A 24,789-nucleotide genomic window follows, 5' to 3' on the forward strand; every position below is an offset into this window, starting at 1 on the left:
GGTTTTCCGCCTTCGGGTAAGCCAGTTTTTTCTCCGCTTTTTACGGTTCTGGTGACCGTTATTTTTTAAAGATCTATTATTCTCATATCATCCCTTCATCAGTTTTTCATCCATCTCTCCATCGACCTTTCACCCTGACGCTTGACAGATTACCTCCGTCAAACTTAACCTCTTCATATATGTATAATTATGGTAATTCGCTTGTTAATTAAAATCAGGCTATCGACATTATAGTAAACCCTATTCAAAAACGAGCGCGAACGAATAACGAATTATTTGAAATCGACGATTTTTATGAAAGGTTGTTCGTATCTCTACCGATTTTAAAATACGACGCCATTCTTATTCTTTTGGTTTGATCACGAATTTTAAATAGGCTTATAACCAGGGATGCGAACCCGGCAAAATATTTGCCCGAGTTCGGTTCGGGTTTGGTTCAGTTCCGGGTTTAGCTCGGGTTTTAAAATTTTTGAATTGATTAAAAAAAATCTATATTTAAATCATAATTAAAAAAACTAGACATAAATTTGGTATAAAAAATTTTATTTTATTTATAAGCAAAACATAGTTTTAAAAATACAAAGCATATTCAATGTATCAATTTTAAAAAATTTTATTTAAGACGCATTTCTTTAAATTATCAATATTCAATATACTTTTGACTTGTTCACTTTCATTTTCCTCTAAATTAATAATCTTTGAGAATAAGTTAAAAATTGAAAATATGACGTAAATAAATTTGAAATTTATTAACACTCCAATAGGAATCTTTGAGAATAAATTTAAAAATGGAGTAAATGAATTATGTTGTTTAAAATTTATTAACATTTCATTTGAAATATATTATAAAATCTCAAATAAATTATTAATATTTGTATTTACAATTATACAAATATCTTATATTAATTTAAACAATACACTGAACCCGGTTGAACCCGGGTTCAAATAAAATCCCCGGGTTCGTTTCGAGGGTTTTGAAAATAAACGGAATTCAAGTTTGATTCGGGCTCAGATTTTTCCCAAAAACCCGGGTTTTCTTCTCCGGGTTTGGGTTCCAACCACTGCCTAATAGCATCATGGCCTTAAATGTTATAATATTTTTATGGGTGAACTCTTTACACGAAAGTGAAGGAAACCTGAAGGTTTTATCGTGTTTGAGATGAAATATATGCTCTTTATAGACCACCTGCCATGCCTGGAATATGGTCAGAAATTTTGTGTGATTTATTTTTAAATCTTGATAAGGACTGGTTTTAAAATAGCAAAATTTTTTTATCCGGAGATCGGGCCGGTTTTAGAATTACAGGATTTTAATCTTGCGGACCGGATTTTAGAATAACGGGTTTGAGCTAATGAATAATTAACAGCGCTTGGTTTAACATTTTTTTTGACATCTCAAAGTGACAAGTGCCTGATATATACATAAGTTTTATTATATTCCGAGTTGTTATAAAAATGTGGTATCTGTATCTAGATAGATTTTTGATTAAATAATCTGTATCTAAAAATTATTTTAGACGTTGTATCTGCCATTTAAAAGTATCTTTTAACAACTCTGATTATATTCTTTGCTTTATTAATTTTAGACTAACGATGAAAATTTTATCGAAATTTTATCCACCATGAATTTGACCGATATTACCGAAGTGGACGGAAGGCTGAAAGCGGTGCTACGTAGAATCGATGGTCCCGACGTTATGAATCAAATTAATCGCCAACTTAACTCGCGATTCGCGGGGTTCATCAAATATTATTGTTACGGAATCGAAAAATTTACGGTAAATTTTTATTTCTTTGACAGTGAAAAAAAAGAAGTTCTTTAACATGTGTATTAAATCTCTTACTTCCGTTTTCCTTTTAGTTTGATTTGAAGACTGCTTAAGAATCTTTAGATGAGAATCATCGATTTTTTTAAAAACCAATAAAAAAAATCGATCAGCTGTTAAATCGTGGGTCGGATCGTACCCTACTTTAAATCCAGCCTTAGGCTAAGCTTTAAAAAAAAATTTTTGCGTTGTAAATATCCTTTAGTTGCTTGTTCGAAGTTCTTTAAAAAAATTTGATTTGGTCTTAACGAAAAGTTTTAAAAAAAACAAACTTACGACAGTTTTTTGAACGTATGGGTTATAATAACACTTTTTTTTGTAATAACCCACTGATAAAATATTTGAGACGTGCATTTAATTAGTGTTGTTGATTAGTGGCGGATCGACTCATATGGCCATACTCGACAACAGGTCTTAAGTCCTAAAAATCTACCCACCAAATATGACTTGAATTTTTACAACTGTATCCAAGACGCAGCATATTTTCTACACTTCACCGCTAAATCGTACTATAATTAATTCGCGGTTAATTTTACAAAATACGCTGTAATTTTGAATTCTCCGTCGCGAATTCGCGCGAACTATGAATGAGAGGTCGGGCGGGCCACAGTTTCCATGTGAAATGTGTTGGTGGGGAGAGAATGGGGGGTGGGGGGTGGTAGGAGATATTTGTCTCCATATTCTCGATGTACAGAGTATTCTAGGATGGCTCCATTTTTTTCTCATGAAAACCCCTAAATAACACTTACGTTATAATAATAATACACACATTTTTTTCATATTATATATATACACATATTTATATAAGATAATCCCTAATCCTGAATATGGATACCATTTGATGATAATATATCAGCTAAACTCCTCTTCGGTTCAAGCGGATCGATGGGTAAACATTAGAAAATATACATATTTTTTTTTTTAGATTTTTTAAATACTGTATATTTATAACGGAGACCTGCAGAGATACCATTTCCATGGCCCAGGCTCAGCTCTTATATTTTCAGGGACCCGGCTCGAGTTTTATATTTCCCATTTTTCTAGCTAATAATGGAGATTTAAATAATTCGCTTTTAAAATATTCGGCCCGGGCCGGATAGGTATTTTTTTTAAAAAAATAAAAATACGGATACAGCCCAACATGCGAATTCATTCTGTTAATTTTTTATATTTTAAGGTTCCGATAACTTTCTTATATCTAATCGATTCCAACAAAATTTAAAATATTTTTCGAAAATATTTTTATGGTTACTCTTATATTAAGGAGCGTGAAAATATTTTTAAAAAATTTGATAATTACTTCATGTTTAAAAAAAATATATATATATTTAACTGCATTTTTTTTATAAATATATGGTCCGCGCTTTAATGTATGTAAACATAAAAACTATTTTTGCAAATCTTGCAAATACAATAGTTTTTCTTTTTTTAAAAAAATTTTAATATTGAATATTATAATTAGGTGACAGATATAAATGTCTCGAGGATTAAAAATATATCAATTAATGTGTAAAATGAATGTAAAACTTTAATATATTTATATAAACAATTTTTTTTTGTATTCCTTATTTTGCCGTTTAAATCAATCTGCCAATAAAATTAAATGGCCGGAAAAGCCGTTCAAAATCCTCTCCCCCTTACTGATTTTGCTAAAATGTTGGATACACCTATTGCTAATTTTTAATCTAGTAAGGAAATTTAGATAAGAGTCTCTTTTCATTGGTTAAAACTTAAAAATAGCCCTCCAATGTATTTGAAGCAATGTACCAGATATTATTTTTACGTATTTTTAAAATGGCCTCCAATATTTTCGAAGTTGACCTGACAAATAATTTTTAATCAAAACATGGAAGTTATGATTAACACTCTTTTAATATTATGCATCCGTGTTTTAACGTAACCTTTACCCTAAAAAAGGTATTGTAGTTTTAAACAAAAACATAAAATGAGACTCGCGTCTGCGCACTATATGATTAATAGAAATATTCCTTTACCGACTCTTACCAAAAAATTTACTATTTTATTTTTATTGTATATGTCCCATTAGATATTAATTAGTATGTTTTTTAATAGAAAATCTGTTCGGCTTTAAAAGATTTCGACAATTCATACGACGTTGGTCAAGCGAGAATAATATCAAAACACGTGATCGATATCGTCAACATATTTTGCCATTTTATACTATCGAACATATGATTTATTTATAACTTCCTTCCTTCTATCAGGGTTTTTTTTTAAAAAAACTTAGATTTTCATAAAACAATCATGTTTATAAGAATATACACATGTACAAACCGCAATTTAGGATCATTTTGTATCTTAAAAATATTATTATCACTTACCAAAAGTAACGATTTTTTTGATATAAAAATAAAAATATACTTATATAAATGCAAAATTACGCGTATATTATTATAATTTATTATCATAAAAATAAATATTTATAATATATACAAGAAATCGTAAAATAACCCTTTTACTATTTCAATGATAAAAATGGGGAGAATTCATCTGTTTATTAATCACATTCTTTGTATATAGAGTTAGTCGTGTTTGAAATTGGCTCAAGTTTAACAACACTACTGTAATGGCCGGGAGAGTATTCTTGTTTTGGATGACAAAACGATTGAAAAGAAATACTTTCAATGGATTTCGTAATAAAAAGGACCCTAAATCCACTTCATGCCACAAGAGATGTGATTATAGAGCGGGAATTTCTGATAGCAGAATTTACTTTTATCATATATTGCATTCTAGCCTCACCCATTTGTGTGTAGGGGGTGGGGAGCAGACAAAAAATTTGGAGGGGCGCTTTTTTTTAAAATATCTTAGAACGAATATTTGAGTTATTTGAAGTCAAAAATTGAAATGTACGACTTTAATTGATAAATATTACCACGTATAAAAATATGCAATTATCAAATATGTTTCCTAAAATTAGATGTTGTGCTTAGGGATTCGATTATATAATTCTCTTTAATCGTGAAAATGTTTGTCTTCACAACTCGATGTGGATGATCTAAACTAGTACGGAATATTTGTAAATGTATTTTTCGTTATGATTATAGAGATTTGACAAAATCTGAATGTAAAAATTTTTTAGTCTTAGGGGTCCTCTTCTTCTATGAATTCTGGCAATTATCATGATTTTCAAAGCCCATTTATTCGAGAACTTTCTTTTATTTGGTTATACCCTTTTTGGTATAGATTTGATTTGCCAGTTTTTAGGTAATAGATCTTACAAGGAAGGCAAAGAAAACCTGCAGCTTCAATTCAGTTATTCAACCTATTCGTATTTTTAAAAGAAAATCTTTTCCCATAATTAATAACAGTCTTATTAGGGGATGCTGGTATTGTTAACTCTATTTTTTTTTAAAACGACCCGATTAAGAATTTTATGTAAGCCTCTTCATTTGGCAAATAGATGTCAAAACCGGTCTGTCATCTATGAGCAAAATCTTCAGAGTTAATATTATTTTGGTTATTATTTTAAGGGGCCGCTCTTTAAAATAATTCACCCTAATCGAAACTTTTTAACATACTCGAGATGCTGGCCTATTTGGCGATACCTGATTTCAGTCCAATTGTAAAATATTTACAATGATAATAACTTAGAAATCTAACCTCTCAATTTTGTTTTTTTGGGAAGCTCAAGCTCATTTTTCTTATTCTGAATCTTGGCATCTTGATTATTTTCATTCTTCCACCAAATTAAATACACATACAATTTCTCCTTTCCTCATTACAATATGGGGTACAGTTCAAATTTATTTTATTTTTGGAGGGCCAGTGGTAGATTTTAAATAAAAAAATTTTTTTTTTTTTTTTGGGGGGGGGGGGGGTAAAATAGGCCTCTAATTGTGCCTCTATCCAGGTCAACTTCTTTAATGCTTGTTATTTATGAAAAAAACACCTACATTTTGGTTAGTAATTGTTCTCTCCGTCGATGTCGTTTTTATCCATTCCACACTTCATCTTTTCTAATTTGCTGTTGCGTATAGATTTTTAGACTATTATTGCCTAAGCTAAAAACCAAATGCTCCTATCATATTAATCATTCTTTTATATTTGCAGATTTTTGCCTTCCAAATCTTCCCAGGATATAGCGTAATTCCTAATAGTTTTATCCTATATGAGCATTCCTCGGTTAAAAAAATTTTTTATTAATAAACTATTTCCAATCATGTTTGAATATGATTCATACTATTTCTAGCTAAAAAACGAGAGTTTTTTTACTAAATCTTATAAAAGAAAATAAATAGGAATTTTTGATGACAGAAATTTTGGGCTCCAAAATAATTTGCCACCCCCCCCTCCCTCCAAAAAAATAAAATAAAAATAATGGTTAGTCACTAGGTTTTAATATCATAATAATTTGGTTTTTTTTAATTTTAAAAAATTCTGCAAAAAAAAACTTACGAAGTTTTGATTTACAAATTAAAATGCTAAAGCAAAGTATTTGAAAAACACAAACAAGTTTTATAAGGTTTTTGATGAACTTACTTTATATTTTGTTTCAAGTTAATTGCTATATAAACAGTTACTCTCTTTACAACGTGTTCGAAATCTATTGAAAATATATATATAATCAAAATATAAATTGTAAACCAATATTTCAACTCCTATAACTTTTAATCTATGCCTTTTTGTAGGGGTTAATTAATACAGAATTTCCTGTTCAAAACAAAAAAAATAGTTCCCACAAGACTTAAGAAAATAATCCGATCATAAAAAAATGCTTATAGTGAAATCTAAATTTTTGCTTGTTGTAGAATGTTTATTACTAAGCTTTGTTATTTTCTCCTGTTTTGCAATTCTCTATATTTATTTATTAATCCAAATATCATCATACTCTTTAAGTTTAAGATTGTTTATTGAAAAATTCCGACGATGTGACATTTAGGGCTGGATTAGATAATTTTACCCAGAAATTTTTTTTTAATTTTTTGAAATCTTAGATATAGAACGAAGTCATCTTTAGATAATTTTTTTGAAATAAAAAAGCAAACTGAAATAAATTGAAAATATTATTACTTGGAGATGGCGAACAGGATATCGTAAACAAGGCAAGTTTTTATAAATATAATTTTCGCTATATGGAATAATCCGAGCTATCATTACGCGATATTAAGCGCACTAGCCCTTGAACGTCATATGTATTTAAACGAGTTCTTTATATATAACAACAGAGTCAACGCTTGGTTCTCTCATGGGAAAACCCATCAAACTGGGATAAAAGATGGGAAATGATTAAGAGGGCCATCCAGAGCGCAAGAGGCAAAACCACTTGCTTATACGCCCACGGGAAATAAGAGGGAGAGGTTAAAAATCCCATACCCGATGAAGTAAAAAATAAATTTGATTATGGAAGGGTTATGTTAATTGGCATTGGGTGAGAGCCTATAAATAAACATGATCAAATATGGCATCTGTGTTTTCAACTTGACTTTTACCCTAAAAAGGTATAGTAATTTATTTTTTTTTAATTTTTTAAAAAAAACATTAAATATATATTTGCGCTTGCGCACTCTATGACCAATAAAAATATTGGATAATAATTAATTATGAAGTTACATACACCAAAATATAATTTTTCAATTTTTTTTTTCTTTAATAAATAATCTATTCGGCTTTAAAAGATTTCAACAATTCGTACCACGCTAGGTCAAGCGGGATTAGAGGTCTGCGATGGGCGAGTTTTTTAGCCAAAAAGCGCACGCACTCGTTGTATTTGATTTTTTTAAATCCGGCCGCCACCCGCCCAATGTTAAAAACATTTTTATAAAATCCGACCACGCCGGTCTGAAATCAGAGACCTAGGCCGGGTTTGGACCTAATATCATATTTTCTAGCGGGTCTGGGCTGGGCCCGGGTTTTTAAAAATATTTTTTTTAATGGGCTTGGGGCATTTAAATTATTAAATTTAAATTTCGATTATTTAAAACAGTTGCTAATTTAATGAAATATTGCCCTTTCTATTCTTCTAATAAATAATAAATTTCAGTATCGTGTAAACAAAAATGATTACCTAAATATATTTAAAATATTGTTAATTTTCATTAAATAAAAAAAAAAAAATTAAATTTTTGTATATGGGCTTGGGGCCGGGCTTGGAAAATTTTTGTGAAACTTATTATGGGCTTGGGATTTTTTTTAACATTAAATATGGGCCGGGCTTGGGAAAAAAATTTTTTTTACTGTGGGACTGGGACGGGTTTGGTCAAAAAATTAAGGTCCATGAAGGTCTCGCCTGAAATATGGGCGGGTGGACTTAAAATCTGCCCAATGCGGGCCTCTAAGCGAGATATCAAAACACGTGATCGATATCATCAACACATTACGTCATTTCATACTATCGATACATATGATATTTTTCCGATAATTTTTATCCTACATTCCAAATCAGGCTTTTTTTAAAAAATAAAAAAACTTAACTTTACATAAAGCGATCATTTAACAAGAATATACATGTTCCCATGCACAATTCGGGATCCTTTTGTATCTTAATATATTATTATTACTTACTAAAAGTAACGCTTTTTTAAATAAAAAATCAACTTATAAGTATAAAATTTTTATATTTTATAATCACAAAAATATATATACAATAATCGTGATAAACCTTTTTACTTTTCGATAATAAAAATAATGAGAATTCATCTTGTTTAAATGTGGGAGCTAAAAAATTAATAAACATAAGTTTCACACGATTTCTTTGGCGCCGTCACTCAACTTGTATTTTCCTGCCTGTATAATTTTTTCCAAATTGGCTATTCGCTTTTGTAAATCGCTCGCGTCAAGCTCAACATACCCTTCAGAAAAACCGCGTTCTATGAACCTAACCATTTCGTGATAAAATTTAACCAATTTCGTCATCAATTCCTCCTCGGAATTTTTCACGTTGACATTACGTTGACTTGATTTAGTTGCTGTCGATTCGTGCGATCTCCCTATGTTTGTGCCAGTTTCCTCGGTGCCAATCGTTGATCTTATTACGTTATTACTGGCCATTTTCCGGTCTACAGAATCATCAGCTCTCCTTGTAATATTTTCTTTTGCTAAACTTCTCGTTAATTGGCCTTCCAGGTGAGACAACCCAGCCCGAGCGTGAGCCTCGCTGAGACTGGCCACCCCCTTATCGCTAGAACTGATACATATTGCGAGTTTGTAAGAGTGCAAGAAGGAAGAGTAAGGCGCGTAAACCATCGCGAAACTGATAAAGAGAACGGGCCCGTATGCTATGAGGGCGGCTCGACGCAACCCGGCCCGCCTGAATATACCCGAGATAAATGGGGAGATATTACTTACTGGCGATCTTCCCATTAAAACATTGTTTCCTGACATATAGGAGGCCTCCGTAGCTATACGTTGTGCCACGGCTTTTTCGAATATGGAATGGAGCATAGATGTCACGAATCTGGCTAGAGATAGCGAAGCCAGACAGTAGACCAGGAAGGAAGAGAAGCGAGAGAAAGGTTCGTTACAGGTCAATCCCAAAGCGGCCTGACTCAGGACAAAATCGTTAGGGGAAAATGGCGGAGTGTCTTGTTGAGTGGTGTCATAATTTGTCATCCTTTCATTGTGGTGAGATGGCTGTTTACCAGGGAAAAGAAAGAAATCGATAAGAAAGTTTATTTTATTACACTTTCATAAAATAGGATAGTCATTTATTAGGCAATATATTTTCAATCAAAATAGCTTCATCAGAAACAAAATTAGCTAATAATCTTATATCAGAGAGAAAATTATTAACAGTTTGGATTTTTAACTAAAAAAAGGGTTGGGTCATGTTCTAATTCAGTGATAATTATTCACACAACATTGAATAAATAGAAAGGAAATTTAAAATCCATATTTTTTGGGCCATAAATTAGTTTTATAACTTATTGAAGCTATTATCGCTAACCTAGCCTACAGATTGTATCAAGCTAATGAGGGAGCTCTTCAGAACTCTTAAAGAATTATAAAGACTAGTCAAAAAAAAATTAATTATTGAAAAGTGATGTCTAAAAGTGATCAAGAGGTTTATACCCTCAGGGAAGGGAATAATTTTAAGTGGTAAATTATTATATAATGATGATTAAACAATAAAAATATCTGAAAAGATATATTAATAAATTAACTAATTTGACTTATTATCAAGCAACCATTAGTTATTATAAATATATACAAATAAATTCGCTTCAATTAACAATATATATATAACCTACTAAGTAAAAAGGTGGAATCCCAAGATAGGCTTTGAAACTGAGCTTAGAACAACCTGTGGTTATAATATTATTTTGGGATGTAACATAATATTTTATGTTAGCTTCTGGATGATACCCATTATGATAATATGTTTGGCCTATCAACTATTTAAAAATTAACAATAAGATATAAAAATTTATAACTTTAGTGAGATATTTATTATCCTCCTCCTTAATTATAATAGAAGGATGCTGATCCATTCCCATTAGCTTACTTTGTCCAAATGTTTGATTATATATATAAAATAATGCGGGACTTGTGCATACATAAAATAAATTCTTAGATATCAGATCTAAAGTAGAATTCATCAATTTTTTTAAATTCACATGTGTTTCATAGATAGCTGATCAAAAGCTATAATAATCGAATAAATTATCATTATGACGTTAATCGACATTTTACTATTTTTATCAACATTTATATGTATCTAATATAAATTAATGTTATTAATAAACTTAAGCGTATAACGTTATCTTGCAGGCTTGAAAGTTCGAGCAAGTCACGTATTATGGGAAAAAAATAAAATGACATATATAGTATAGAGCATATCCATTGGTAGAAGTACTAATGGGGGTTTCTAAAATATATAATAATTTTTATATAGGTAAAGTAAATCGTTAAAAATGTGTTTGCAATTATGCGAAGTATCTATTGATTTTAAGAACATTACGAACAGTGGCATAGGGGGGAGGGCGCAGGGGCTCGAGCCCCCTGAAAAATTTTAATAGGCCCCTGAAGAAAAAAATTTTTTTTTAATGGCTCTTTAATATTTTCTTAAACTTAAATTTTTTTGATTGCCCAATGAATGATTTCTTTTATAATTCTATTGAGTAATATATAGATTTAATTTTATCATTTAAAAATTAAAAAGTATATCTAAATTATTTATGAATACTATTTTAATTATTAGATTAGATAAATACTTATAAATTATATTTTCACTATGTCAGCTTGCAATCAAATTCTGTGTTAAAAATAGAATATTAATTGTGGTAATTCGCAATATTTTTCCTTTTGTTTATATAAAATTAGTAAAAATATCAATCATTTTAATAAAAAAACTTTGATTTTTTATATCATTATTTTTTTTTATCGTTTGTGGAAAAATATTTTTATCATCATTATTAATTTTATGCTAAAAAAAATAAATTAGTTTTATACGATTATTTCATCAAGTTTTTTTAATGATCAAGTGTTAAAAATTATTACTGTTCTGATAATAATGTGTTTAAGGAAGTTATATATTGATTTTTGTAAGTCTTATATTATTGGTAATCTCTTTTATTTTTTTGGTAAGTTTTTGCATATTTTTGAAAGGACCATAATTTTGTTATTAATATCACCGACTAAATATTAATTTAGCATAACAGTTTAAGCTTTATTGACTTTTATTTTTTAAATTATTATATAACCCTATTAAATAAATATTATTTAAATATTAACAAATTTAATATTCTAATTAGCCGAGTTCAAAATCACTAATCAACTATATTATTAATCTTTAATTTAAATTACCATGCCTCTTCTTAAAATTATTAAGGTCCAAATCCAAATAAGTATAATAGATTTATATATTAAAAGTAAGTAAACATATAGTTTACAATCCTCTATTAGATATAATTGGTTATAAAATATTAGGTTAAATACCATTTTTACAGACGTATTTGACAGTTATATAATATAATACAGTTAACATTTAAATAAATTTTATTAATAAATGCTTTTGATAATAAATATGTATATGTAATAAATTGCTTTAAAATATATAACCCCATCTATTTATTTAAAAATAATTTTTAAAATTTAACATATAATTTATCCCAGAATGGATGTAATCAATTAGATAACTCTTCTTCTCTGCTATTTTTTTCTTATTTGAAAAACAGTTTCGAGTTAAATTTTTAATACTAGTTGTTTGATATTATTACAAACTACTATATTTTAAGATATAATATACCAACTAGAGGTGGTGCGACAATATTATATAAAATCTTAATTGATCTCTTTTATCATATCATATTACTCTGGTTCATATTTTATAGTTACAAAATGTTTCATTTCTAATATGGCATCCCTGTCTTGTAAATTTAAGGCTTCAATACATTTGCATAATTTCTTCTAAAGATTTTTAGTGTTTTTGTTTTATCAATTTATCTAGCATAATAAATTCTGATATAAGTCAATATAGTGAGTGTCATGGCTATGGCAGCAAATTAATAAGCATATATTCTTTGTGTGGCAATGTAATTTAAGATTATTATTATAAGCAACGCTTCTGATTATAAATCATGTTTAACTTTTATATGATAATTAGCAATTAGCTAATGATGCATCATCATGACACACTTTAACATCCTATACAATAAAAATCTGCAAAATATTTAATTTTTTATCTATCAATATTGAAATAGATTCTAAAGTCTGCGGTAATAATATTGACAGATTTGCATGTGCAGTTAATTAATCAAGAACTTTTAATTTATTTGAATCAGAAAAGTATGCAAGAAAGGGATAAATATTGTTTTTTATAGTTTTCTCTGACTGATACAATTTTAATATTGTAATGATAGGCTTGTCTTGCTCCAGTAGAGTGACAAATTTTAAATTTATAAAGCTGTACTTTTGATTATCTACATTTTCCTAATTTTCTCAAGTTTTAATTCTTAATCAAATCTATGTCATTTATTTAAAATATTTTGCTTTTTACAGTGAAAAGTTTTAAATGTTTTTTTGGTAAATTTTAAAATGGGAGATAAATATAAGTCCGATTAAAATTTAATAATTCATAGAATATATATTTCTTATCTGATGTGGATGTGACACATAATTAAATTGAAATATATATATATGATAATAGGCAGAAATCAATATTATTTTGAAAAATTTTACACGACATTTGAATTTTTTGGATTTGGAAGATATTTTTCTCCCTGCCTTCCCCAATCCACCCTCCTCCAAGCTGCGTGCGCGTTTCAATTTCTCAACAAAGATAATGAAACATTTCTGCTAAATCAATATCATTTTTTGAAAAATACTGTAGATTATTGGGTAACCATATTATTTACCGTGTTATGCATATTTGATGGAAAATATTTTCATATTTTTAAATTTATTTGAGAATAAAATTATTTAATATATAAAAATTAAGAATATATATATGCTAGTTTAACCGTTTTTGCAAGTTAAACAATTTTATTTGCAAATTAATATTAAATATGGAAATGTTTTCCATCAAATCTACAAAATATTGTATTCATTTATTATAATATAAAAATCAATGGCTATCCTATTGAATCTAGTAATTTGGTTCAGGCTAAGAATAATCAAAAAAGGATATTAATTAAAAATAGAAAATAAATTTATTTAGCAAACCTTTTATATTTCTTTAAAAATACGCAATTTTAGCTTAAGGGAGATCCCCCCCCCCACCTTGTTGTCTAAGCGCCATGTAATATTCTATAATGCACATGTTAAGAAATAATAAAATTAATACAATAAAAAATTATTTTTTTATGAATGAAACATTATAAATAATAATTAAAATATTTGCCATTATTAAACGTTGTAAATTGTAAAACCCTTTTGAATTGCATTTAAAAATATAATAGAAAGTTATCCAGAAATAATTTTTATTTGGAAAATCATATCTAGTAGTATTTGCATGTAATATATAAGTTGCCTGTGTTTAAGCAATACAAACAGAAATATACTTTACTCTATTTTTTCTAAAAATATAATTGATAATTACTCAATAAATTTACTTTACCCCTCTAGCCTACCCCTATCAGATGCCTATACCCTCCCCCTTAAAATATAAGAAGCAGACCCATAACTCCTGTTATATTTTAATATCTTATATATTTTAAAGTGTACGTTATATATTTTAAAGGTTACGTTATATATTTTAAAGGTTACGTTATATATTTTAAAGGTTACGTTATATATTTTAAAGGTAAGTTATTTTAATAGTATATTATTATAACTTTCCTACATTTAATATTATATTATGGAGGTCAATGTAATTGCATAATATTTGAAGTTAAATTACATAATTATAAAATACTATATATATAAAAAATGGCGACGAGGTTAAAAAAAGTCGCGCGGTTTTCGATCTTTGGTCAAGTTAAATATTATATATAGAATTATAAAAAAAAAATTCTGTTTATAAAAGATAATAATAGATCTGTTTAGAAATTATGGATTAAATAATATTACAGGAATTAAAAGATGAATGTTCCATTGACGATATTATATTGACTATAGAAACATAATGAATTGTTAAAAATATCCCTCAAACTGACGCCATTTTGTAAAAATTATTTATAGCTTATGGAGGAATAAATATTATAACTGATATAAAAAAAAATTTACTCTTTCCAAGAAAAATTGATGATGTAGTATGGGCAGATATATACAAAAAATTGCAAAACAACTTTATAAAGATGAAAGAACTGTTCAATCTTAGAATTAATTAGATTAAGTCGCCTGTCTAAAAAAATCCGTTTTGAGTTATTTATAAACTATAAAAGATAGCCTGAAGATGCGAATTTGGAGATAATGTAGAACTAGGAACTCGTGATCAATTAATCGCTAGACTAAAGATGTCATAATTAGATAAAGAACTACGTTTAAGATACCCTAAGGACTTGGTTAAGCTTAAACAAAGTTGTAGAAATCGCTTTAGATGGAACCGGACCGACTTAGAAATAAATAATACTAATGAGATAGTTTATAAAATCGAAGAGACGACCAAAATATAATGATAATAATAAACGAGTAAATCAAAATGATAAAGATAATCGACACAGTATAATGATAATGATAATCAGACATTATCAAAATGAAAATTAAACATACATTAAAAGAGAACCAGTGCTAAAAAATTTAAAATTTTCTTAAAATTGCTTTTATCTATCCATCATTAGTCATACCATCGTAACGGGGTAGATTATTTAAAAGATATTTTTAAATGGATCTAGATACAGATACATCGTCAAAATAATATCTAGATATCGATATTTTAATCAAAAATTATCTGGATACAGATACAATACCACATTTTTATATCTAGATACTGGATTCTCTGGTATTTTTATATTATATATATTATTATAACTTTCAAGATTTCATGTGATTAGATTTATAGTATAAAAAGATTATTTCGCCGAAAAAAACAAATCTTTTAAACTATTTTTACATTACAATTCCAGTGCAAAAGAATCTAAGAGATGGAACTTAAGATAAATAAATAAAAACATGTTTTGGTAATGTTTAACTATGAAGGTCAGATATATGACAAATAATTTACAAATAAATTTAAGCATATTATAAATGTATTTTACAAAATATTTTTTTTTCTAAAAAAAAGCATATTTTTACAAAATCATGTTTTAAATAATTTTATAAAGGTAAAAATCCACTAAAAAATACGAATCAATATGGTAAAGGAAGATAAAAAAAAATATATAACTATTTTCATTATTATAAAATATGTTAATAGCATCTTTTGCTATCCTTAACGTGTACCTACTTTGTACTTCTATTCCCGCCCTAAATAGTAATTTGGAAACGACACATCTAGGAGAGATTAACCAAAAATTAACTTTTCAATTGTTAAATTCTCTACAAGACATTAATGCTGGCCACAAAAATGATATTCTTATAACGAAGCAAAAGAATATGATATTTTCGCCCTTTAACATTGGTCGTGCATTGACACTTTGAATGTTGGCGGTTGGAGGTTAAACGTTTAAGGAGTTGTTTAACACTCTACATTATGGAGACATACTTAAGGGATCCTATGAAATAACATCTAAATTCCGCTGTTCAAAAATTTACTCAAACTCTGAAAAACTATCAAAACATAACCATAGAGATATCTAATGGAATATACCTGGATGAAAAATTTTAAGTTCAGCCACGAAAATTGTTTTGGTGGATACTATCTACTTTAAAAGTAATTGGTGAATTCTAAACCAGAGTGAGTTCTATGCACATCCTTTTTGTTTAGAAAATAAATCAATCAATTCCCTAAAAACTAATTCAAAAAAAAATTTTTTAAGGAAAATGTGAGGGATAAATTTATCAATATTTTCTGCAAATATTTCATCAAATGAGGAGTTACAAAATTTAAGCATATTCAAAGTTGGATAAAGAACTATCATAGAACACAAATTATGGGCAATTCGATAAAAACAATGAAAATATCAACATTTTATTTTAATTTGACTTTAAATGTTGTAATAGTAAATGATCGGCTTATAAACTTCTTTTTCTCTCATTGAATTATTGCACACTCTATCATTTTTGTTAGATTAACATATGGAGTAAATTTCGATAGAACTCAAGTCTAGTGTTGTTAAAAGGGTTAATTTAGAGCGCCGTGGCTAACTTCGAAATTATATTATATTAGGAAATATATTGTGCAAACTATACGATTTTGCTAACAGACGGCGTAAAGGTTTTGAACATCTATTAACGAAATCTCTACGATTAGATAATATTCTTCTAGCTAAAATATTGAGTTACCCATTTATAGCAACTCTGTTCAAATCATTTTCATCTTTATTGAAAACCATTAAAACCCATAAAAACCTTTATGTTCATATGTTTGGATAGTTGGAATTTTGTTTGCTCACATTTGAATATGCATAACTCTGGTAGATATAATCTCAAATAATTTGGAAGAATTTATTTCTCTCACAGTCTTTAAAACTGCATTGAATTATATTTTAGAATTGACAGATTTAATTGCTAAAACAAAAAAATGGTAAAAGTTCAATTGTGAACACGATGTATGTGTTATATAAAACTTTACATAGTATTTTTGATGAAGTTCACGGAGTTAGTGTTATTGTACTTAAGATTATTCATAGTTAAGAATAGTCTGACCATCTATCATTAATATTATTATAATACTTTATTTCTTGGCAAATATATACTAATTTTCTTATATAGACTCACTTTTGAAAAAGTTTTCACGAGAGATGACGGAGAACTCGAAAAGGTAAAGATGATGCATAGTACTAATAAAGTTCAATATGGCGAAACACAACTTAAGAAAATAGAAGACAAGCCAAGCTTCGCTCCAGATCAAAAGATCAAAATTATCAGTATTCAATATGCCAACCCGAATTTAGCTATGTTCTTTGTACTTCCTGAACAAAAAGGATTGCCAAATTTGATCAAAGTGCTATCCTTTGAATCCTTAACTTAACTAATTTAAACTGTAAAGGATACCTTGATGCATATTACTTTGCCAGTATTTAAAACAAGCTTATATGTCACTCTGTCAGAGACGCTAAAAAATCTCGGTCTTAGAAATATATTCGAGTAAATATTTATAAATTAGAATATAAGATTTAATTGATGATAATCGATAATATTAAATGCATCACACCTTTTTTTTCCTATAATGATAAAATTGTTATTTTAATTTATTTATTTTATGATAATTAGAGGATCGTCAGATTTTTTCGGCTTAACAGGACCCCATAACTCTTCCGGATTGTGCATTAGCGAAATATTTCACAAGGCGGTTATTGAAGTTAACGAAAAAGGAACAGAGGCAGCAGCTGCCACTGGTGTGGTTATGATAAAGTTATCTTTACCTATCACTAAAAGTTTTAAGGCTGATAGACCCTTCCTCTATTTTGTACAAGATCTTACAAATGGACATATCTTGTTCATCGGAACTTATATAAAGGGCCAATGTGGGATGAAATAACTCGCTAAAAAAAACTAATCTATTAAATTTAAACCTAAATTTAAACATCTCGCTTAATTTTTGTCAAAAACAAGAGTGTTTTACTTTTTAAAATATAAATTTATATATATGCACTATATCGAAAATAAAGTTAAATTTTTCTCATACTCAATATTTCCTTTTTACTCCTAGAAAGTATATTAGAAAACATACATTTAATAACGATATTAATTATTTTAAACATTTATATTCTTTTAAAATCATAAGATTTAACAATGGGTGTTTTTTCCTCTTCTTCTCCAAATGAGATATCTTTAAGTGTTGTTAAAAGATAGTTTTGAAACATTACTAGTTATTAGTTATATTTCAAAAGTAATTAGTTACGTAATCAGCTACTTTCTGATTTCTTATAAATTTTAAAAATGATCAATTTAATTCTAAAAATGGGTTTCAAGTTACGAATTTGTATTAAGGAATTAATGATATTATTTATTTCACTCAAATATTTACGAAGTATATATTTATGTATGCAGTTGTTGCAAATATTAGGTATTTAATTATAGATTAATGATGCTTACTACCTTAAAGTACTACCTATCAAATTTGTATTTTGTTAATTTTTCATTTGGATAGGCCCTACCAAATATATTTATAATATATATTTGAAAAATCGTGGTTTTTGAAAAGCCTCTGTGACAAGATTGCCAGATGCAGTGGCCCCTACACTTTTTGAGCGAATGAAGCAGAATACTCCCATGAAAAGTACCCCCTTGAAAAGGATCCCCCCCTTGAAAAAATGATAATTATGACACCCATAAATTTCAAAAATAATTTTTATTGCATCAATTTTTAATATATAATATAAATAAAATGCTAAATATATATACTTTATAAATATTATTTTTAAATTAATAATTCAGATAAATTAGGGGAAGAGAAAGCGAAATCAGTATTTAATTGTTTAAATAAATTTTTTTCCATTGATAATATGGTTAAATTATTGAGAAATGAATCTTTCATGGTACTGCGAAGTCTTGTTTTAATTAATTTAATTTTACTCATGACTTTTTCGGCAGTACATGAGGTTGTGGGAATGGTTAATAAATATTTAAAATTCTTAAATTAGGGAAAGTAGAAAAATTTTAAAGTAAAGTAAACGATAAGGTAAAATGAATAGTTTTTCCAATCTGAATCGTAAGTCCCTGAATTATCATCATCATCAGAAGAAGCTGAATAATATAATAGTAAAAATATTTTAAGTTAAAATAAATTTACAATTCTCAGAATCTGACAAATATTTAGATTCTTGAACCTCTAGGTCATGAGTAATAATTACATTCCCCATTTTGGCCATCTTATAAATATTTAAAAACTTCAACATTTCTTCGAAAATTTGACTTGAATTTAAATTATAAAATTCACAGATATCCTCGATATCTTCTTTAATAATTAGTTTTTCTGCCATTCCCATTGGCGTAAAAAAATGATGTAAAAATTTCATGGAATCATCATTAAATCTTTCGTTAAACTGCATAATAATTAAATTGAGTGAAGCATAAGACACACCTATTTTAAAGCTAAAAATTCCTATATTTAATGATGAAAATATATATACCTCTCCTTTTTAGATTGTAATGTTTGAAGTCTAGAACTTTCAAAATCAAAAGGTAGATTTCTCTCCTTCATAAAATCTTGCTCCTTTGAAAAAACATCCAAAAATTCAGTGTTATTATCTATTAGATTAAAAAATAATTAAGACAATAATTTATATTATACTTCTCAAATTAATCAAGCAATCTTTTGCCAATTGAATTTAATATATTGCATACCCTATATCCTTCGAAATGGTTTGCAATTTTGTGCAAGCCAAACTTGTTATCAACAATGGAATTTTCTAAAAATACTTTTGCCCTGGTTCCACTTGTCCAGGATTTTTTTGCCTTAGTAAAAAAAAGGGTATATTCCATGATCTAATGTGTTTTCCAAATTATTAAATTGAATACATATATAATTAGGTTAATGATGCTTACTACCAAGCGAATGTATGGTAATATTCTAAATACCAACCTAATTTGCTAAACACCGACCAAAAAATGTAATAAGATCCTTATTATTTAATATATTATAATAGAATCACGTGGTGGAGTCCGGCCTCCTATATATCATCCCCCCAAGGATAGAACCACCAAGTTAGATTAAGAAAAGAACATGACCATTCCCGGGATTCGAACCCATGAATATGGGATAAGTAAGCGAAGCTCTTGCCGACTAGGCCACAGAGCAGGGTTGCTAGATATTCTTCACTTGAAAACGTGAGTTTTTCTTTTATAATATTAATGTGGGCTTCGCCCCCCCCATACCCCCCAATTTACGGGACTTCGGCTCGCTTTTGCTCGGCCTTCGGCCGTGGTAATTTAGTATACTCATCTAGGTTAATGTTAAATTTTATCTAACAAAATTTCTAAGACAGTGAAAATTCTTTTTTGATTTATTAATAACAATTATGATGTGTAATTTTCCCATGTGTATAAATATATCATAATATTAATTATTATATTTTATGGATGATTTTAAAAGAGGTAATAAAGATTTGCCATCAGCACTGTGGAGATCGGCTGAAAACACTTTACATAAATAGTTTTTTGTTTAACTATAAGTTCAGCTTCCAATGATGGTAACTGTAATCTATCTTTCTGATGAAGCATTTGAATGCGGAATATAAAAATAAAATTGCATATTTTCCTAACAATGGTGAGTTTTTATTAGAAAAAAAATCCATCCATTTTTCTTGGGTATTCATGTGATTTTTTTTTGATAATTTTTCTTCGTAACAGGAATAAAATTGTAAATATTTCTCAAAGAGAATATCTGTATCTATGTTTGGTATTATATAATTAATATTTTTTGTAATTGTTCAAATTCTGGATTTTTTCTAATGTCAGGATAATATATTTCCCTATATTATCTGTAATATCTTAACGTTTTTCTGCATATTCTATAATATTTTTATAAATATCTTTGATTCATTTTGGAAATTTATTGCCTTTTTTATCATTATTATATTGTAAAACATTTTTAGAAATTCTCCCATAAAAATTTTGTTGAATTTTTAAATTTAATAAATTTTTGTAGGATAAGATCATGCATATATATTGCTAATACATCTTCAGATTGCAATTAATTTATGTTATTTAATAAAGTGCCAATGTTAAGGACAACACCTTAATATGCCTCTGCAAAATCATCTTCAAAAATTATTTTCAAAATTGGTAGGGTTGCTGATAATGATAAAAAAATATTTTTTAAAGGGTTGAAATACTTAAGCATCCGCTCAATCGCTGGGATTAATGTAAGCCAGGGTGTTGGAACATGGTGAAGTAATTCTGACAGAAAGAAAGAAAGAAAGAAAGAAAGAAAGAAAGAAAGAAAGAAAGAAAGAAAGAAAGAAAGAAAGAAAGAAAGAAAGAAAGAAAGAAAGAAAGAAAGAAAGAAAGAAAGAAAGAAAGAAAGAAAGAAAGAAAGAAAGAAAGAAAGAGAAGAGAAGAGAAGAGAAAGAGAAGAGAAGAGAAGAGAAGAGAAGAGAAGAGAAGAGAAGAGAAGAGAAGAGAAGAGAAGAGAAGAGAAGCATATTTGAGAAAAATTATGGCCTTTTTAAACGAATTGTGAAGAATGTGGCATATACAACCTATTGGTTTAATATTATTAATATGGCTTTTCAATTCTGTCCAAATACTTTGATTTTTCCCAAGTTTACAAATGTGTTATCTGCACAATAGGCCTTTACATTAGCAATATCAAGTCCAACGATTTTTAAATTTTCTAGCAGCATCTAGACATGTCTTTAGAGGTTTCACTGTCAGACGAAAAATTTTAAGTAATTTAACATTTACATTCTTTTTGTAGAAGTATCTAAGTAATAAGGGAAATGTTTTTATAATACCTTTATTCGATGCATCCGTTAATATTAAAAACGGTTGTTTTTTAGATCTTTTATAATATTTGCCTTTGTTCTTGGGTCCGAAATATTTAATATTATTTTAGAGCCTTTTGTTCTGCCACAATGCAATTTAAGAGTCAGGAAAAAGTGTGTAAAATAGCTTGCTTGAACAATCAACCGAAATATAGCAATGGGAATGTTTTATGAAATGATATATGAATGTTGTTTCAGCAATAACAGACAAGGTTTCATTCTTAAATATTTCGTTACGTATGATGATATAGAAGTATTTGTTCTTGATTGTTCATTTGCCAGCTTATATTTGTTAGATTTCATGTCTGATTATACCATACTCTCCACTATGAATTATTGAAAAGAGTGATGCACATATACCACATTTTACAGTCGACCCTGAATGCTGCTTTAACCATTCATATTTTTGTTCTCAACTTTTATTATAACTTACCTTATATATTTTCCACATATTTGTTTGTTTATATTCAATTTTTTATCTTGAGAATTGTAACTTGAGGATGTGCTTCCTGAAATATTTTGTTGCAGATATATTAATAAATTTTTAGATTATATGAATTTTAAGAAGATACAGATGGCATCAAATTATAAATTAGCATTTTTTTACAAATAATAATCTGATCTACTGAATATATATTATCTCTATTATAAATTAATTTTACTTAATTATTTATAAAAATGATCGTGAATCTAATTAATCAACTCTAGCATTTAATGTTTTTAGATATTTCTTAATTTGATTGTAAATTTAGCAATATCTAAGTTAAATTAAACTAATTATAATTTGTGAGTGTATGAACAATTAATTTATTTCATTTAAAATTTTACGAGTTTTAATATAGGATTTATAAAATCCATAAAAGAAATATATAGTTATTTAAATTCATATTATAATTATACTTGATAAACTTTCTAAAAATTGAATTTGTGTTGTGGGTAATGATCAATGAATATGATTGGTTAGTTGGACTATTAACAAATACAAAATATTTTTAAATAAAATTAATTAAAAATTTTATAAAAACTTGAGAACAAGTGTGAGACTAAGTGTGACTATTTTAATTTGCTAAAAAAACGTGAGAAAAGCGTGAAATGTGACAAAACGTGGATAAGTAAAAAATTAGGTATGAAAACGTGAGAATCACGGCTAAATCGTGACATTTAGTCAGGGGCCCTTGCAACGGAAGAGGAAGGGGGGGGGGGGTCCGAAGCAACTGCTTCAGTAAATTTGAGTTGGGGTATTTTTTTTACATCCATCATGATCATGTGATTTCTGGTTTATAAATGTAATAATCCCCCTCCCCCAATCACAGGCACATATGATGGCCGATTATGAAAGGTTTTCTCGTAATAAAAATTCGATATTAAAATTTATAACACCCCAGAAAGAATATGTAGATAATAACCATTCTATTATAAGAATTATAATAAGATGTTTAGATTATTTAATATCTCGTAACCAAGCCTTCTGGGGGAACAGGCAACAAGAAGGCAATATGATGGCCCTTATTAAGCTTATTGCAGATTCTGAACCTATACTAAAAATGTATATACAGCAAAATAAAGAAAGAAAAAAGGATAAAAAAATAAGGGATTAAAAACGAAATTATATTCTAACCTAGTATCATAAAATAACATAAACATTCTCATTGAAACCATGAAAAATATGGTTATAAAAAAAATTCAAAATGAGATTACAATTAACAGGTGCTTTTTAATCATAGTTGATGGCACATACGATGTTTTGAAATCAGAAACAATAGCTTTGATAATAAGATATTTTGAAAATAGTGAGACGTCGAAGCCTGTTGAAAGACTAATTGACATATATTGTACGGGAAATACCACAGGTCTCGATATAAAGCATAATATAATATCCAAACTTGTCTCGATGAATTTACTCCTTGAACATCTAGTTGGGCAAAGTTATGATGGCGCCTCAAACATGAGTGAAAAAATTAATGGTGCTCAAGCCTTGATTAGAGCAGAGGCGCCAAAGGCAGCCTTTATTTGGTGTTATTCTTATCGATTAAATTTAATCGTTGTTCAATTTGCCAATTAATTAAAGAATTTCGAAATGTTCTAGGGAATACTAGATGAGATTTATGTCTATTTTAATTGTGTAAAAAGATATGAGGTACTCAAAAAATTTCAGTGTAATGATCTGAAAAAAATCGCAAAGATTTCTACGCGTCAAGAATAACACTCGGTAATAGTTCCTTATTTATTTAGATTTTAAATGTTTTTTTTTATTTAGAAGTTGGCTATCGTCATTAATTTTTTCCAAATGATGCCTTGATGGCAGCTTTAACAAATTTAAAGGATTCTGAAGATCCTGCCACTTCCATAGTGCTATAGTCTTTAGATTAGAAAAATTTGATTTTCTTATCAATTTGTGTTTGGATAAAATATTGTTGATAACAAGTTTGGCTTGTACAAAATTGCAAAATATTTTGAAGGATATAGGGTATGCAATAAATCAAATTCAATTGGCAAAAGATTGGTTGATTAATTTAAGAAGTATAATATAAATTATTGTCTTAATTATTTTTTAATCTAAGAGATAATAACACTGAATTTTTGGATGTTTTTTCAAAGGCGCAAGATTTTATGAAGGAGAGAAATCTACCTTTTGATTTTAAAGTTCTAGACTTCAAACATTACAATCCAAAAAGGAGAGGTATATATACTTTCATCATTATATATAGAAATTTTTTTAGCTTTAAAATAGGTGTGTTTTATGCTTCACTCAATTTAATTATTATGCAGTTTAACGAAAGATTTAATGATGATTCCATAAAATTTTTACATCAAACATCATTTTTTACGCCAAAGGGAATGGCAGAAAAATCAATTATTGAAGAATATCGAGGATATCTGTGAATTTTACAATTTAAATTCAAGTCAAATTTTCGAAGAAATATTTTTGAAATATTTATAAGATGACCAAAATTGGGAATGTAATTATTACTCATGACCTAGAGGTTCAAGAATCTAAAGATTTGTCAGATTCTGAGAATTGTAAATTTATTTAA

The 24,789-nt window shown here is 28.0% G+C and overlaps 3 protein-coding genes across 3 annotated transcripts in view; 2 read left to right on the forward strand and 1 right to left on the reverse strand.

Annotated features, from left to right (window-relative positions):
• LOC135928846 (uncharacterized) overlaps positions 1 to 4,142 on the forward strand; it is a 70,658-nt gene extending 66,516 nt beyond the window's left edge. Inside the window, exons 44-46 of the mRNA XM_065465310.1 lie at positions 1,587 to 1,778; positions 2,635 to 2,715; positions 3,900 to 4,142. Of these exons, the coding sequence (XP_065321382.1) occupies positions 1,587 to 1,778; positions 2,635 to 2,715; positions 3,900 to 4,022 (396 nt within the window). The 3' untranslated portion in view covers positions 4,023 to 4,142. The remainder of the gene's footprint in view (positions 1 to 1,586; positions 1,779 to 2,634; positions 2,716 to 3,899) is intronic.
• A 4,309-nt stretch (positions 4,143 to 8,451) lies between these two features.
• On the reverse strand, positions 8,452 to 10,408 carry LOC135928275 (uncharacterized). The gene is made up of 3 exons (XM_065464692.1): positions 10,220 to 10,408; positions 10,037 to 10,180; positions 8,452 to 9,419 (listed from the first exon to the last, which is right to left on the reverse strand). Exons 1-3 carry the CDS (start codon positions 10,382 to 10,384, stop codon positions 8,529 to 8,531), a joined length of 1,200 nt encoding a protein of 399 aa, XP_065320764.1. The 5' UTR covers positions 10,385 to 10,408; the 3' UTR covers positions 8,452 to 8,528.
• A 5,992-nt stretch (positions 10,409 to 16,400) lies between these two features.
• On the forward strand, positions 16,401 to 17,805 carry LOC135928847 (serpin B4-like). Its single transcript, XM_065465311.1, has 4 exons — positions 16,401 to 16,405; positions 17,037 to 17,268; positions 17,314 to 17,411; positions 17,538 to 17,805. Exons 1-4 carry the CDS (start codon positions 16,401 to 16,403, stop codon positions 17,803 to 17,805), a joined length of 603 nt encoding a protein of 200 aa, XP_065321383.1.
• Positions 17,806 to 24,789: the final 6,984 nt, after the last annotated feature.

Source organism: Gordionus sp. m RMFG-2023, chromosome 4, assembly GCF_954871325.1.
Source record: "Gordionus sp. m RMFG-2023 chromosome 4, tfGorSpeb1-WG-v2, whole genome shotgun sequence".
NCBI lineage: Eukaryota > Metazoa > Nematomorpha > Gordioida > Chordodea > Parachordodidae > Gordionus > Gordionus sp. m RMFG-2023.